The 13878-nt window shown below is 31.2% G+C and overlaps 1 protein-coding gene across 14 annotated transcripts in view; it reads left to right on the top strand.

Moving 5' to 3' along the window:
- Positions 1-13878, top strand: part of LOC129757026 (glucose transporter type 1) — an 875183-nt gene that overhangs the window by 529208 nt on the left and 332097 nt on the right. For all 14 annotated transcript variants that reach the window (XR_008739590.1, XR_008739591.1, XM_055754123.1 and 11 more), the window contains one exon: positions 7943-8236. Coding sequence is in view for 1 of the 14 variants with exons in the window: in XM_055754125.1 (XP_055610100.1) it covers positions 8216-8236 (21 nt within the window). In the remaining 13 variants the exon portion in view is untranslated. The remainder of the gene's footprint in view (positions 1-7942; positions 8237-13878) is intronic.

Raw genomic sequence — 13878 nt, 5'->3', positions numbered from 1 at the left:
TTTTTCAAGTTTCATCCAATTAGACAATAGACTATTTGAGTGTCGGAACACGAAACAATGATGTAATTCACATATTACAGTTGTTCTCTATGGTTAAATAAGCATTTTCCTTAAGGTGCCCATTATGCCCTCATCTCCCCTATATGTAAATTAATATTTTGAATCTGTATTATATTTTCATATCGGGGATTGGGAACTAGAGGGAATGCATCTGGGGATAACCCAAAGCAATTATTGCAAGCGGAGTGGAGTGCCAACCATTGTAGGTTTCTGAGGGTTGGATGCCTTCTCTCGACGAACCATCGGCCGTGGAAGCCCGAGAAGTCAATTCAAAGGCCAAGCCACACAGACATAGGCAGGACCTTGCTACCGATGGGGGAATCATACATACATACATACATACAATTCGTTTTCTCTGACAGTTCGACCTTATTTGATATTAAATCAACTCTTTGACTTAAAACAAATAGATAAAAACGAACAAAATAATTTAAAAATAACTATGATAGATCTGTGTCGTTTTTTTGCTTCTTTTTACATTAAAGAATGTGCAAACAAAATGTCAACCTCTGTTACCATTTGAAACACTTATAAAAAATATTGTGAACTCCAACAAAGATCCTTGGTTTAAATCCATCAAAAAACATTTGAGTATATTTTATGATATGAAGAACCGCCTCATGCGGGGGGTTTTGGTAACCGATTTTTTTCTATCATTTTTTCGCTCAAATAAAACATGAATGAAAAAAAAAATATTAAAAATTACTACTTGATCATTCATTTAAAATTTTTAAACATCAAAAGTTTTTCTTATAACAAAGGAACTTTCCAAAATATGTACTTCAATCTTTAAAATTGAAAGTTGAATTTGTAAAAGCCTCAAGTAACAAAATAGGGAACTTTCTATTATCGAATAAATAATCTTAGAACTTAGTCAAGAATGTGATCGATTTGGTTGGTTTGGTTTGAGTTAGAAATCGTTCTATGATTAAATAAAACAAGCTCCATCTACGAGCCTTTTGTGCAAATTAAAAAATTTTAACCATCAATGGATATTATTTAAATTTTCAAAAGTAAGAGATAAAAATTTCACGACAAAAAACCTGATTCTCACAAACTTGACTCAAATTGAATAATTTAGTTTCCAATTAAACTTTTGAAAATCTGCAATATATTTAAATAATGTTTAACAATACACCATATAAATATGAAATAACGTGAAGATTTCATGTTTCTCTATTAGCAAATCCTTTTATTAAAAAATTAATGCCATAGTTTAAATACAGTGGATGATTTAAAAAAAAAATTAAAATCAGTTTATTTTATTGTACAACATTTTCAAAATAATTTCAAATTCTTCTTCATGTTTATGCATTTCAGATGAGATTGTAAACACAACCGAAATTGATTAAATATTGTAAATTTTGAAAATTAAATTTTAAAAAATAGTCTGCGATCACTTGCGACTTGAATTCCTCAAAGAAAAAATCACCTTGATATTTTTATCGTACAACTCATTCAAGAGATTAATTTGAATATAAATTCAAAATTTGAATTTTGAATCTGTTTCCGGATGTCAATAGGATTTCTGAATTTACAAAAAACGATTTCTTAATCTTAATTCGAGATCAGCATCTTAAATATGAGCCAAGAAGTGAATTTTATTTCGTGAATCTTTAATTTCAATTCTGCTGTTTAGGGTTTCAATATGAATTCATTATTTCAACTATTCATTTTTAATCCAATCTGTGAATCTGAATTCAAAATATAAGTTTCGATTGATTAATCTGATCTTGAGTTTTCAATTCTGGATCGCCATTTTTGAGCTTTGTTATGTTTGAATACCGCATGATAATTAAGTTTGAGAACTTCGAATCTGAATATGAAACAAAAACTCAGGATGGCTTCTATTTTTATTATACATAGTTATTAAGAAAATTATAACCATAATATTAGTGGGTTGTGGCTTGCGATATAGCTCAGTTGGCAAGTCTGTTGCTTCCTGAGCCGACGTCCGCGAGTTCGAGCCCAAGAGTAAATATCGAACACAGTTGTATCGGATAAATTTTTCAATAACAATCCGCCAACTGCAACGTTGATAAAGTCGCGAATGCCACAAAGATGATTAAACGACTATAATCGAAACAAAAAAAAAAACAAATAAATAACCATATTTTTGAAAAGTATATGAGTTTCGAAAATCATGACTCTTTTTGGAATATAGTCGTTTGAACATCTTTATGCCTTTCGCGACTTATATCAACAATGAGCTATATCACAAGCCCATGATAATCATGTTTTAAATTTTGAATGAAATGCAAAACCAAATTTGAACCAGGGTTTTAAAACTCTTGTTCATTTCTTATTTCTAATAATAATTCTTATTTCTAATAATCATTAACCTCAAACTGGATACAAAATTCCAAATAATGAAAAATAAATTATTTTTTATTCTTATAATATGCAATCAGAACTTTCGAAACTATTTAAATGTCATTTAAAGTTTAATATTCAGAACTGAATTTCAATCACCAAGTTAGAAAATTTTGAAAAGGTGTATCAAAACTTTGGACTAGCTTTCGGGGTTTTGGCATCAGTTCTGAGTCAAGATTTTTACTCTTAAATAATCTATAATCAAAATTGGATGGAGAATTAAAAACTTTGAGGGTGAAGTAGAATACCTCGTTTACCTTTGCTTGACCCTCATGGGGGGAGGGAAGTGGGGGGGGGGGTTAAGGCCAGATTTAAATTGATGTAAAGATTTAAATCCCACTCAAAACAAACTTGTAACTTGTAATTTGTGGGCTGTTCTCTTGAAATACATTATTCTAAAGCAGGATAAATTTAAGGAGTTTAAAATCTCCCTCTTAAATTGGGTTTTCTAGGATTTTTCATTTTTGCAGATATACAAAATAAGTAGAAAACTTCTGTTAAAAACGAGTGAAATTGTAATATCGAGGCCTGCTTGAATTTGCGTTTAAATATTATTTTATTCAGTGAATTTTCATTTGAAGTATGGTTAATTTTTAAATTTCCAATTTCAAATTTTTAAAATCTTTTTTATTTGCAAACTTTTGATCAAATGTTTAAAATTTTTTATCATTTTTTTTATTGAGGGAGAATTATAAATCCTACATTTGAAAAAACCTTCAAGTTTTCAAGCCAGGATTTTGAAATCAACACGTTTATAACTTTTAATTTTGAAAACTTCTGTTTTGAATGTTCAACGACGGAAATAATTTTCATATTGTTACATCGAGTATGACAAAATATTCATATCCAGTACAAAAGTTTGAAAATGATTTCACTTATTGATTTTTTTTTGTTAATCTGAATGAAATGATCTCGTTTTCCAAATCCTTTTTTAATAATCACTCTAGTTAAAAAATTGCAATAACGTGAGCTTTATTGATCTACTAAAATACGTTATGTAAAATCGGGCGCTGTATTTAAAAATGAAATTCACAGTAGAACAGTTTCGAGTTAAGCTTGAAATATGATATTTTGGAAAAATAAAAAAAGAACTTGTATTAAATATCGCAATAAATAGACTGCATAACCTTATATTTATTTTTTTTTTTTGAGTCATTGAAGGAGTATCATCTCAACTAGATTGTTGCGTATGATTAATAGTATTGTTGATTTTAATGAATTTATGACAGAACAAAGTATAAAAAAATGCAATTTTCTAAGGAAACTTTTATTAGGTCGACAATTTTAGACTCGGTATTAATATTTTTGAACAAATATAAATTACTATCGCCCTTGAAAGTCAAACAAATATTTCATGTGTTTTTTTTTTATCAAAATCGGTTCCAAATTGAAGAGGTTATGGTTATTTAATTTTCTAAAAATTTTATACAAAAACAAAAACTTATTTCGAATCTATTAAAAACCCTCCATTTGATAGAGCATTGACATATTACCTGTCTATTCTACTTTCAAAGAAACAATGCGTCAAAAAAAAAAATTCGTCAAGTTTAAAAAGACAATAGAAAAAATGTTTACTATTTTTGAAATCATTGAAGAAAATTTATGAGCCTTCGGTATCAAAGATTTTGATTTCATTTTAATTTTTTTTTAAAGACGGAGATTGTTTTGACTTTTTTTGAAAAAAAAATTATTCATTTTGAAAAAAAAAAATTCTAAAATATCCTGAAATTTTCATCTTTCACCAGGTTCCGATAAATTAACATGAAGAACGTTGCAGTTTTCTCAGAAGTTTCTACTACTCGTGGTCTTTGAAATATTCTAAAACGTTGTTAAAAAATTCCTTAAGTTATCCCTTGAATCCCAAAAATAAGTGCTAGCAGAAAAAAGCCAACTGCATATTTGGATATGTCACCCACAAGCTAGTCAATATCAGCTCTCAACCCCTCGGGCAAACGAAAAAACGGAAACATTTATGCCTTGTGCTAAAAAATAAATTTAAAAAAATATTACAATAATTTTGGAAACATGGGTCATTTTAAACATTCGTATTCAACGTTTTTTTTTCTTCAATGCTTCACTCAAAACACAGATATGTATATGTGAGGGGAAGTACCATGCAATGATGGATCATTTTGACATTTTTAAAGAATTAACATAGTACATAAACAAACTCTCATAAAAAATGGAAAATTTATCACTGGAATAAATGATCAAATTGTTTTTTCAATTTTAGTCACGAATCAGGTTAGAAATCAGTTCATTTTTTTTTTGAACTGAAGAGAAAATTGAAGAGAAATCGGAGAAGTTTATCTATTTCAAAACTAATGATATTTTTCTTACACATTTATTGAACTGCTTACAATTGACTTGGAAATTTAAATTCTGAATTTTTAATTTCGGGTTGAATCCCTGCTCTTGGAACGAAAACTGAAATTTGATTCGCTTTAGTTCATTTTCCCGGTTTTAGGTCTAAATTCCTGTTTTTCGGTTTTCCCGGTTCTATGGCCACCCTGTTAACAGATATATTACGTTAAATTTTCTAAAAATGATAAAAAAAATTACAAAGAATGTTTAATTATCATCACAGAAATCCTCAATGCATTGTGTTGTTTCAAAACAATACTAATCAAACTACAAATATCTCGGAAACGCATGGATATTTTTTTTTGAGTGGTATATTTACAAAAGATACTGTAGATATTAAAAAAAATTAGCCGATAGTATTTAAAATAACTATATTTAAATGATAAGGTGAGTTATTGAACAAAGCATGCGTTAAGTTTTGAAAATTTTACAAATTTTTTCCATCTCAATCAATCAAAAACGTTTCCCTGCACCCAATTAACAAGGTTTGGAAGAAATTTGCAGAATCGTATTGAAATGAATTAAGATTTTCAAAAATTATTTTTAAACTGATGAGCCATAACTGTAATAATACTCAAAAAAACGACTTCAAACCTGAACAGTTGTGTTATTCTAAGTTTGCCTGAATTTTTCCAGCACCTAGACAGGCCAGACAAATCAAGGCTATTTTATCTAAAAACCTGGGCATTTGATTGCAAAATTTCGACTTAAAATCCGGGCAATATCCGGGTGAATGTGGTCAAAACCCAGGAATTACTCAATAAAAATCAGGAAAAAAACTTGAAAAAAATTTGTCTATCAAAAGTTTCTGAATTGTATTTTAGGCTTTCAAAACCATTTTATGATTATTTTTCTAAACCTTGCTTGAATAATTTCCTTTTGGACGCATAAATTAAAAATTTTACAAAACCATTTTTTTTGTGAATAAATCCGGGTGAAATCCGGGCATTTTTCAACGAAATCCGGGTAACCGGGCTGGACCAGACTTTTATCAAATTTTGAATCAAATATCCGGGCAATCCCGGATAAAACCGGGCAATCTGGCAACCTTATGTTATTCAAATTAAAAAAACTATTATTTCACTGAATTAATAACTGCTATTCTCATTTAAAAAAAGGCATACATAAAAGGGCTAAAATTTTCCAGTGAGAAATATTTTCAATAAATATAACAAAATAACGACTTTTAAAAAACTTTTGACTTAAAAACGCAGCACAAAATTCGAAATGAGGCTTCCAGAAACTAAAAAATATGAGCGCAAAATAAATCAATTCCGGATAAATTATGGCAGGCAATCATAATGCGAAGCTCTGAGAAGCACTTTTTAAAGGAAACTTTATTCAAGCGAAACGAGACGCAGAAATTTGTGAATGCAATCAGAAGCAAAGGCATTTGAGAGCATACAAGCAAACTTCTAGTTTGCAATTATTGATTCAGACATGAGAATCGTTTGGCATTATAAACTCGCAATTGATCAATTTTGTGCTCATATTTATTGGCAATACATTTAATTTTGATGAAATATGGAAATTGCATTAAAAACCTCTGATTTGAATTTTAATAATTATTTGGCGCTATAAACTCAAAATTGACTATTTTAGCACTTGAACGGTTCAAGTTGAACCTTATGTCTTTGAGGGTCTCCTATTAACTTTTAACAGCAGTATATCAATAAAGATTCGTTATCCTTAATACTTGGTAGCGGCAAACAGCTTGAATCAACTTATGATGAAAATTTCTTCCCGATTTGATTAAATCCAATCTAATCTATAGAGTTAAGTTAATGCTCGTTATCGCTTAAAAGCCTTTTAACTTCTTAGTTAAAGTTGCCAGATTGCCCAATTTTATCCTGGTTTACCCGAATATTTAATACAAAATTTGACAAAAGTCCGGACCGGCCCGGTTGCCCAGATTTCATCGAGAAATCCAAGATTATGCCGAGTACATTCACTTTATTTGCTTAAACAAAAATTGTTTTAAAATTTTTTCATTGATGCTTCAAAAACGAAATTTTTTGCGCAAATTTCATAAAAATAATGATGAAAGGTTTTTTGGAAGCCTTATAAATGATTTAAAATCCGCTGATGAGTAATAATGAAAATGGTTTATTTTTCAAGTTATCTTGCTTGATTAATGTTGAGTACTTCCTGGGTTTTGACCCAATTTTCCCGGATATTGCACGGATTTTAGATCGACAATTTTTAATCAAATGCTCTGAATTGTTCAGGTTTAAAAAAAAATAACCCGGCTTTGTTCGGCCCCGATACGTGCTGAAAAAATTCTGGAAACCTTTTTATAAGGTGAATTTATGGAACTTGAATAGCACTTCTGTACTTTGACTACATACAATTTTAATTTTCTATAGTTGAAACACAAGATTTAACGAAGTATTGAAATCGTTCTGAAATACTCTTAAAAAATTATATGAGATACCCTTAATTAATCAAGCGCATTATACTTAGTTTGATAACATTTTTGTAGCAGTTTACAATTTTTTACCAGTTACTAGTTTAAAGGCTTTTGCACAGCCTAGAAAACACTTCATTTATAACTTATCTCACCGCTAAATATTCATCACCATTTTTCTGCCACTGTAAATTTTCTAGGCCCAATGAAAATTTAAAAAAAAAATCACTTTTACTTATAACATTGAAAATCCAATACTTTCGTTTATTTGAGAACCACATGAATTGAAATGAAAGGTACAATGATGGACCCAAGTGTGAATAAACATTGTTGGTAGATATACGGTTTGCCGTTGCATGATACAAGTGAAAACAGCGGCAAAATTAATTCAAAATAAAGAGTTGAGGAAAAAAACTGGAAGGCAAATACCCGCAAGAGTTTGTTTCCCAAATGAAGCATCAAACGAAGAAACGTTTCCCTGTGAAGAATAGGAAACTTTTCTTTTGCATTTAGTTTTTCTGGTTCCTTTTTCCCGTTGCAGAAAATGCTGATTAATATGAGTAGTTTGATGAATTGTTCGTTGAAGAAAAAGTATGATGCATTGTTTGAAGATTTCTCTCTCTCTCTTTGTAATCTGTTGATCAACCAGGAAACCTTTTCCTCGAAAATAAACATATACGAAATTTTTCTTATCCTTAACTCTTAACTAATTTCAAACTTTTTCTCTTTTTTTTACAGATTGTGCGGGTTATCCAGTGATTTCAGATTAAAAACGTTTTTAAAATACCTTACCGGAAGTGATTGCTAGTTTAGACATCTGAAGGATCAGTGTAGTGGATATGTCTTGTTAGAAAATGAGAATTGGGTCCCTTTAGACTACCCAAGTAATTTTTTTCATAAGTGAATCACCCTTCCGTCAACGCGGCTGAAAATATCGAACCCAAAGTTTATCCTCAGGTTTTCTAAGTGAAAGCGAGCCGAATTTTTTAATCCTTTCAGTGGGTACTCGAAATGGCTGGTTTGTCCCTTGAGGTAAGTTTTTCGTTTGACTTTTTTCTCTCCTTAAAATCCAGTGATGACAGTCCATGTTGAAAAAAAACAATCATCAACATAAATACCTATTCTATGATTCATATTAACACGGTCTCACACTAAACATTCCCCGAAACTGAGTGATTCGACCTAAAATACAACCCCGCATACTTAATAGATATTTCGACTAGGAAAACTAATGAAGCAATCCCTTCCCCCAGCTCTCGGGACGGTTATGGTTTAATTTCTGTCAGTCAATAATTTCGAAGCGATTAATTCGATTCGAACGACGATGGCAGAAACTTTGCGTGTTCGATGACAATCAACTTTATTCCATGAATGAATTACGTACACATTTAGATAGGCCGACCCGACCTATATGGAATTCGATTCTTGTGAACGTTTATCTAGATTATGCTCAGTCTGGAGTTTTGAAATGAGGAAGAGTTTTCCAGGAAGCTATCGGTTTTAGTTATTTTATGGTTACTGAATTTGTCCTCGATTATGATAATCAATGACAAATTGGAATCAATTATATTTTTCATGTATGACGAACGTGCAAAACTACGCAAAAGAAAGCTTTTTTCAAAATGCCTTTATTAGTTTCTTAATCAATACCTTCAAGTTATATTACTGCACATAAGATTCAGATCAATTATGATCAGTTCAGCTCTGTGATTAAGTTAATTCTAAACATTATTTATCTGACTTAAATTTACTATAGCAATAAAGTATTTGACTTAAAGGAGAATATTCTGTAGAGTATAAAATGTATCTTTAACTTTATCCTAAGAGATTAGTTCATTGTAAAGAGAACTTATCTCAGCGATGGAAGACTGCATAGAACCTTCTTCTGAAAACTCTGGATGGCTCTCTTCCAAGTCACGCAGTAGCTGGAACTGCATAAATTATTTGGGTTGCCTGTTGATGAGAAAATAAACAGATTTAGTAGGGGAGAATGGGGATACTTGATCCCTTTTTCTTATTTGCTTCATATCATTTTGGAAAAATTTGGCAGATCGCCATTTTCAGCATTTTCTGACATCGAGTTATTTCATGTTTATATGCTGCAAAAATGAGATCGATACATGATCCCATAGGTGTATTAGAAGCATTTTCGTAGGACTAAAAAAAATGTGATATTTTTAACAGATCCTTTATCAAAGGCGACTTCATCCTTTATAAAGGGTGACCTAAACTTTGATAAAAAAATCATGCAGAATCTAAAGAATAAAGTTATATTGACTTTTTTGGCCATATAAGTGTATATTTCACAGTTTTGAAGTGTCAGACAACAATAATTCTAAAATTTGTCTACCAGTCTATATTCATTGCATATTTATAGAGGCAAATTTCTTATTTGCAGATAAAAGCACTTTTCTGAATCTTTTTAATCAGGAAATTAATGGATTAATATGAGTCATCGTACAAATATTAATAACATTTTGCTTAGCAACGATCAAAATCCATTCAGAAGGATTTCGTTTTAAAGTTGAGATTTGATTGAAAATATGACATAAAGAAACTTCATATCATACTCTTACGATCGTCGTATTGGAATAAATATTTTAATTATATTTTTTCTGTGTGGGAGACATTTTAAAATAATAAAAGAAGATTTTAAAGTCTCGTATTGTTCGATTTTTCAAGCAAATTGCAATAACTCGAAAATATTTTTTTTTATTTTTTTTAGAAAAAAGGATTGTTTTTATGTTCTATTCGACAAATTTTTCAAAAAAAATTTTGATCTACCCGAGCAGACTTTGATGCCTAAATCGATAGCAAACAGTAACCAAAATGAGCTATCAATGCCAAAATGATAGCATAATTAAGTATCGCATTTTTCTCGAAGGCAAAATTAGGTTTCATTAAAGCATCAATATTTCGAAATATGATGCCAAATCAAAACCTAAATAAGGCATGAAACCAAAATGAAAGCACTATTTGGTTTTGATTTTTCAAAGATAGCAAAACGAGGCATCATTCTGGTTTTATTTAATACGATAGAGCGGAAAAGTGAGATCAAAATGATAGCATTATTTGGTAGTCCATTTTTTGTGATCAGATTTATTTAGGTGTTCAAAATTTAATCCAACTGAACTCAAACAGCAAATTTGTTCATTATCAAGCCGACAACTAAGCTGCACTAAGCCAGTGCGTATATTATGAGTGATGATTTGTCAGTGATTGCAAAATTAGGCATCTTTAAGGTACCTGCGCTGCTTTGTTAGTAAAATCTGGTATAATTTGGTCAAATTAAGGTGGTTCAACAGCAAATGTTGCTTTCGGTTTGCATACACGAGTACACGCAGCGAAAAAGTTTTTTAGGAAAAAGCAATTTTCTATTGTTTAGTGGCCAAACAAAGAAAAATTGCTTTGATTCTGGGACAATTAAAAAATCCTTTGTTTCTAGTCTGTTTTCTTTTATTTCAAAGAATTTTTCACTTTTGAAAATAAAACAAATTTTTTGGATCAAAGTATTTTTTTTAATTCAAAGAATAAATCCTTTATTTCAAAATTTTTTCTTTAGAATCAAACTCAATACATTGTATCAAATAAAAAAGAGTTTGTTTCAAGAGAATTTTTTTTAGAATCAAAATCAATTTTGATTTTGGTTCACACTAGGATTTCTTTGATTGTACTTCTTTTAGCCATCCTTTTTCAAAGGAAAACTGCCCTCAAAACTTGTTTAACCACATTGGTTGTAGGCCCAAATTTTGACATTGTACCACGATTATTCGGGCAAAATGATATCAAATTTTACTTTCAAGACATGATAGCAAATTAGTCAAAGGATTTTTCGGGGATAACAGAACTAGGTATCGTTGAAGTAACAAAGTTAACAGAAACGAATTTTAGAGCCTGTTTTTTAAACTAATTTTAGAATGATTTGACACAATATTCAAAGTGCGTTTTTGATAAAATAACATTGAGATTTGTAGAAAAAAATTTCGTTATCATAGTCGTTTTTTTCTTTAATCACCAACATTAATCATATTCAGTGTGACAATATATATCTTTATGATTGCTTTTATTGTTGTTTAGTATGTACTGTAGTTTTGTTCTTTAGTGCTGTTTAGTTCACAGCAATGACTCTGTAAGTGAAGTTATAATGTTGTATGTCAATATAAAACTTCCTAAATCGGAGTAGTATTCTAGAAGGTAATTTTTTTCTGCAATCAAAAATCAAAAACATTAAATGAATATAAATTACCAGTATTTACCATTTCATAAAAATAAGTTGTTCCAATTGGTATGAACTTTAATAAATGATCGATATTCGCATTTTTTTTTGTTTGAAAAATTACCAAAACATTCAACAGAATGAACTAAAATTCAAAAAGTTTAAAATAACCAAAATTGAACAATATAAGCCACTTACAAATCTAAAATCTCCGAAATATCAAATAAGCATTTAATTTTGGGTTTATTTGACTTCAAAAAAATATTTATGAGTCGTTCTATAATTTGTCACCTACACCTTTTTCAATTTGTAAAACGGACGACTTGATTTTTCACAGTGTAGCCCAGGGCGAGTACAGCTTCGGGTGTGTTCTTATATCAAAAAACGGAATCGTCCATCTTGTGACAGGCAATCGTAATCGTAGGCATGGTAGGCGAACAATTGGCTGTCAAAAAGCGCTCCGTCTTCAGCCCCCAGCAATGAGAAACTTTTGGCACCCCTTGCCTATTTTTTCTCAATATGCATCCACCCGTAGCTGTAGGCACTCTGGTGTAGCCAACAGATCAACATAAACAAAGACGAAACATACTGTTTTCGCCTAGGTTCCGCTGTTTGTTTATTCCGTCGTTCGCAGTTTGTGCGGATTTTGTAGTTGCAGCGCGCTGGAGAGTCCGTCGGAATCGAAATGTCGGGTGAGCAGTTGTAAACAATCCGTGTTTCCTTAGCCCAGTAATCCTGGCCGCTTGGTTTGGCAAAACGTCAACCGAAGTGCTAAAATGGTGGATTGGTTCTCAGGTAAGAATTCATGGGAAGATTGGCCGGAAAATTTTAATGTTTCATTACTTTACAGGCAACCGACATTTCTATCTGGTTGTAATCGGAGTGACAACACATCTTCATCCCGTTTTTGCCTTCAAAGGCTGACTGATTAGCGTTGCACCGCAGCAAGGAAGGTGAGTAGGTGAAATTTATGCCCCGGAACTAGTTTCCCCGCTAACAAGTACCTATTCTACTTGGCCAACCACTTCCATGGGACCGAGTATCCAAAATATGTTGGGGTAACTCACCCTGTAGAGTTTTCTACATCATTTACGATTGTTTACGTCTTTCAGGTTTTGCGTGTCACAAATCCGGGTCCGCAAAAGTTCATCAACACCCGCAATTTCATTTGATGCCAACAAAATGCTTCCAATGCTTTCAAGAGCATTTCGCTACGGCATCAAGATGATTTCGTTATCTGTCCGCAAAGCATTCAGGGTTCGCCGAAGGATTCCAAGAGTTCGATGGATATGTGGTTCTTACAATAATCAATATCCTGATTCAATCAATCAACTGAAACGGTGGTCAAATGATGACGTGTAAGCTGAAGCTGGTAAGATTTATATTTTGATTTTTATGTTTAGGAAAAAACATCAATTTCGATTTTAAGTTATCCGTGAAAAATTCAATGAATTTATTTTTTATTTTATGCATTTGGAGAAAAATCTTCATCTCAAAGCTTTAAGCATGCTATAAGCTGAAGAGGCTATAGTAAACAAAGAGGCGCCATCTGCTCCCTATCAAAATGATACATTCAGCAACCATGCTGCAGTTTTTCCCTATTTAGGATTGCCATTACTAAAATTTTACGTGAATGTTGTTTCGGATGAATAGAAAAAGTTGTTCAATTTTATATCGCTCGCTTCATGGTTTGGCTACATTAACTTAACTCGGAATTGATGAGAAATAGTCGAGCAATGATTTGCGGATTCAATTTGTTAGCAATAGAATCAGAAAAAAAAAATATAACTGACGCATTGATTTTAATTTGTATCTCGATTTATAAAATTGGCAAAGTCTTGCTCGATTGGAATAAAGAAGACGGATAATCGGAAATTTTCGTCTCTTTGTTTACTATTATAGTCTCTTTACTACAAGCATTCATAGTGATATGGATTGTATACATTCAGGCGTTTGACTACGCGGCTATCCAAACCAAAAACCATTAACTCAAGTTATTCCATATTATTAGAATCTTTCTGAATTTATTCCTTTATTTTTCCATATTGGTTGGAAATGAAAATAATAACTACTTAGCTGAGCATTTTTATTTTTTCAAAGTTGGGTCAATTTTAAATCATGCGAAAAGATTTTCATAGCTGTAGCATTTTTTCTTTAGTATACAATCCTTTGTGGTATGTGACACACAGTAACAAGATTCATGAAAATTTTGTTTTATTCAAAATACACGGATACGGATACACAAATATAAAAATACATCAATATTTAAACTTAAGCTGAATCATAAAGTTTTTTCTCTGTGTTGTACTTTTCCAGGTTTTATGCACGATAAACATGACTAAGCGAAACTAGTGGAATCACGCGAATTATGCGAATCACTTCGAATCAACCAGATACAGCCAAATTGGAATGATTACCTTGACCACATCATCAAAGCACAGACTGCTTCTACGTATTC

This window comes from Uranotaenia lowii, chromosome 3 (assembly GCF_029784155.1).
Source record: "Uranotaenia lowii strain MFRU-FL chromosome 3, ASM2978415v1, whole genome shotgun sequence".
In the NCBI taxonomy this organism is placed as follows: Eukaryota; Metazoa; Arthropoda; class Insecta; order Diptera; family Culicidae; genus Uranotaenia; species Uranotaenia lowii.
Note: the sequence above shows the minus strand (reverse complement) of the source record. Positions and strands in the feature narration are given on the sequence as shown.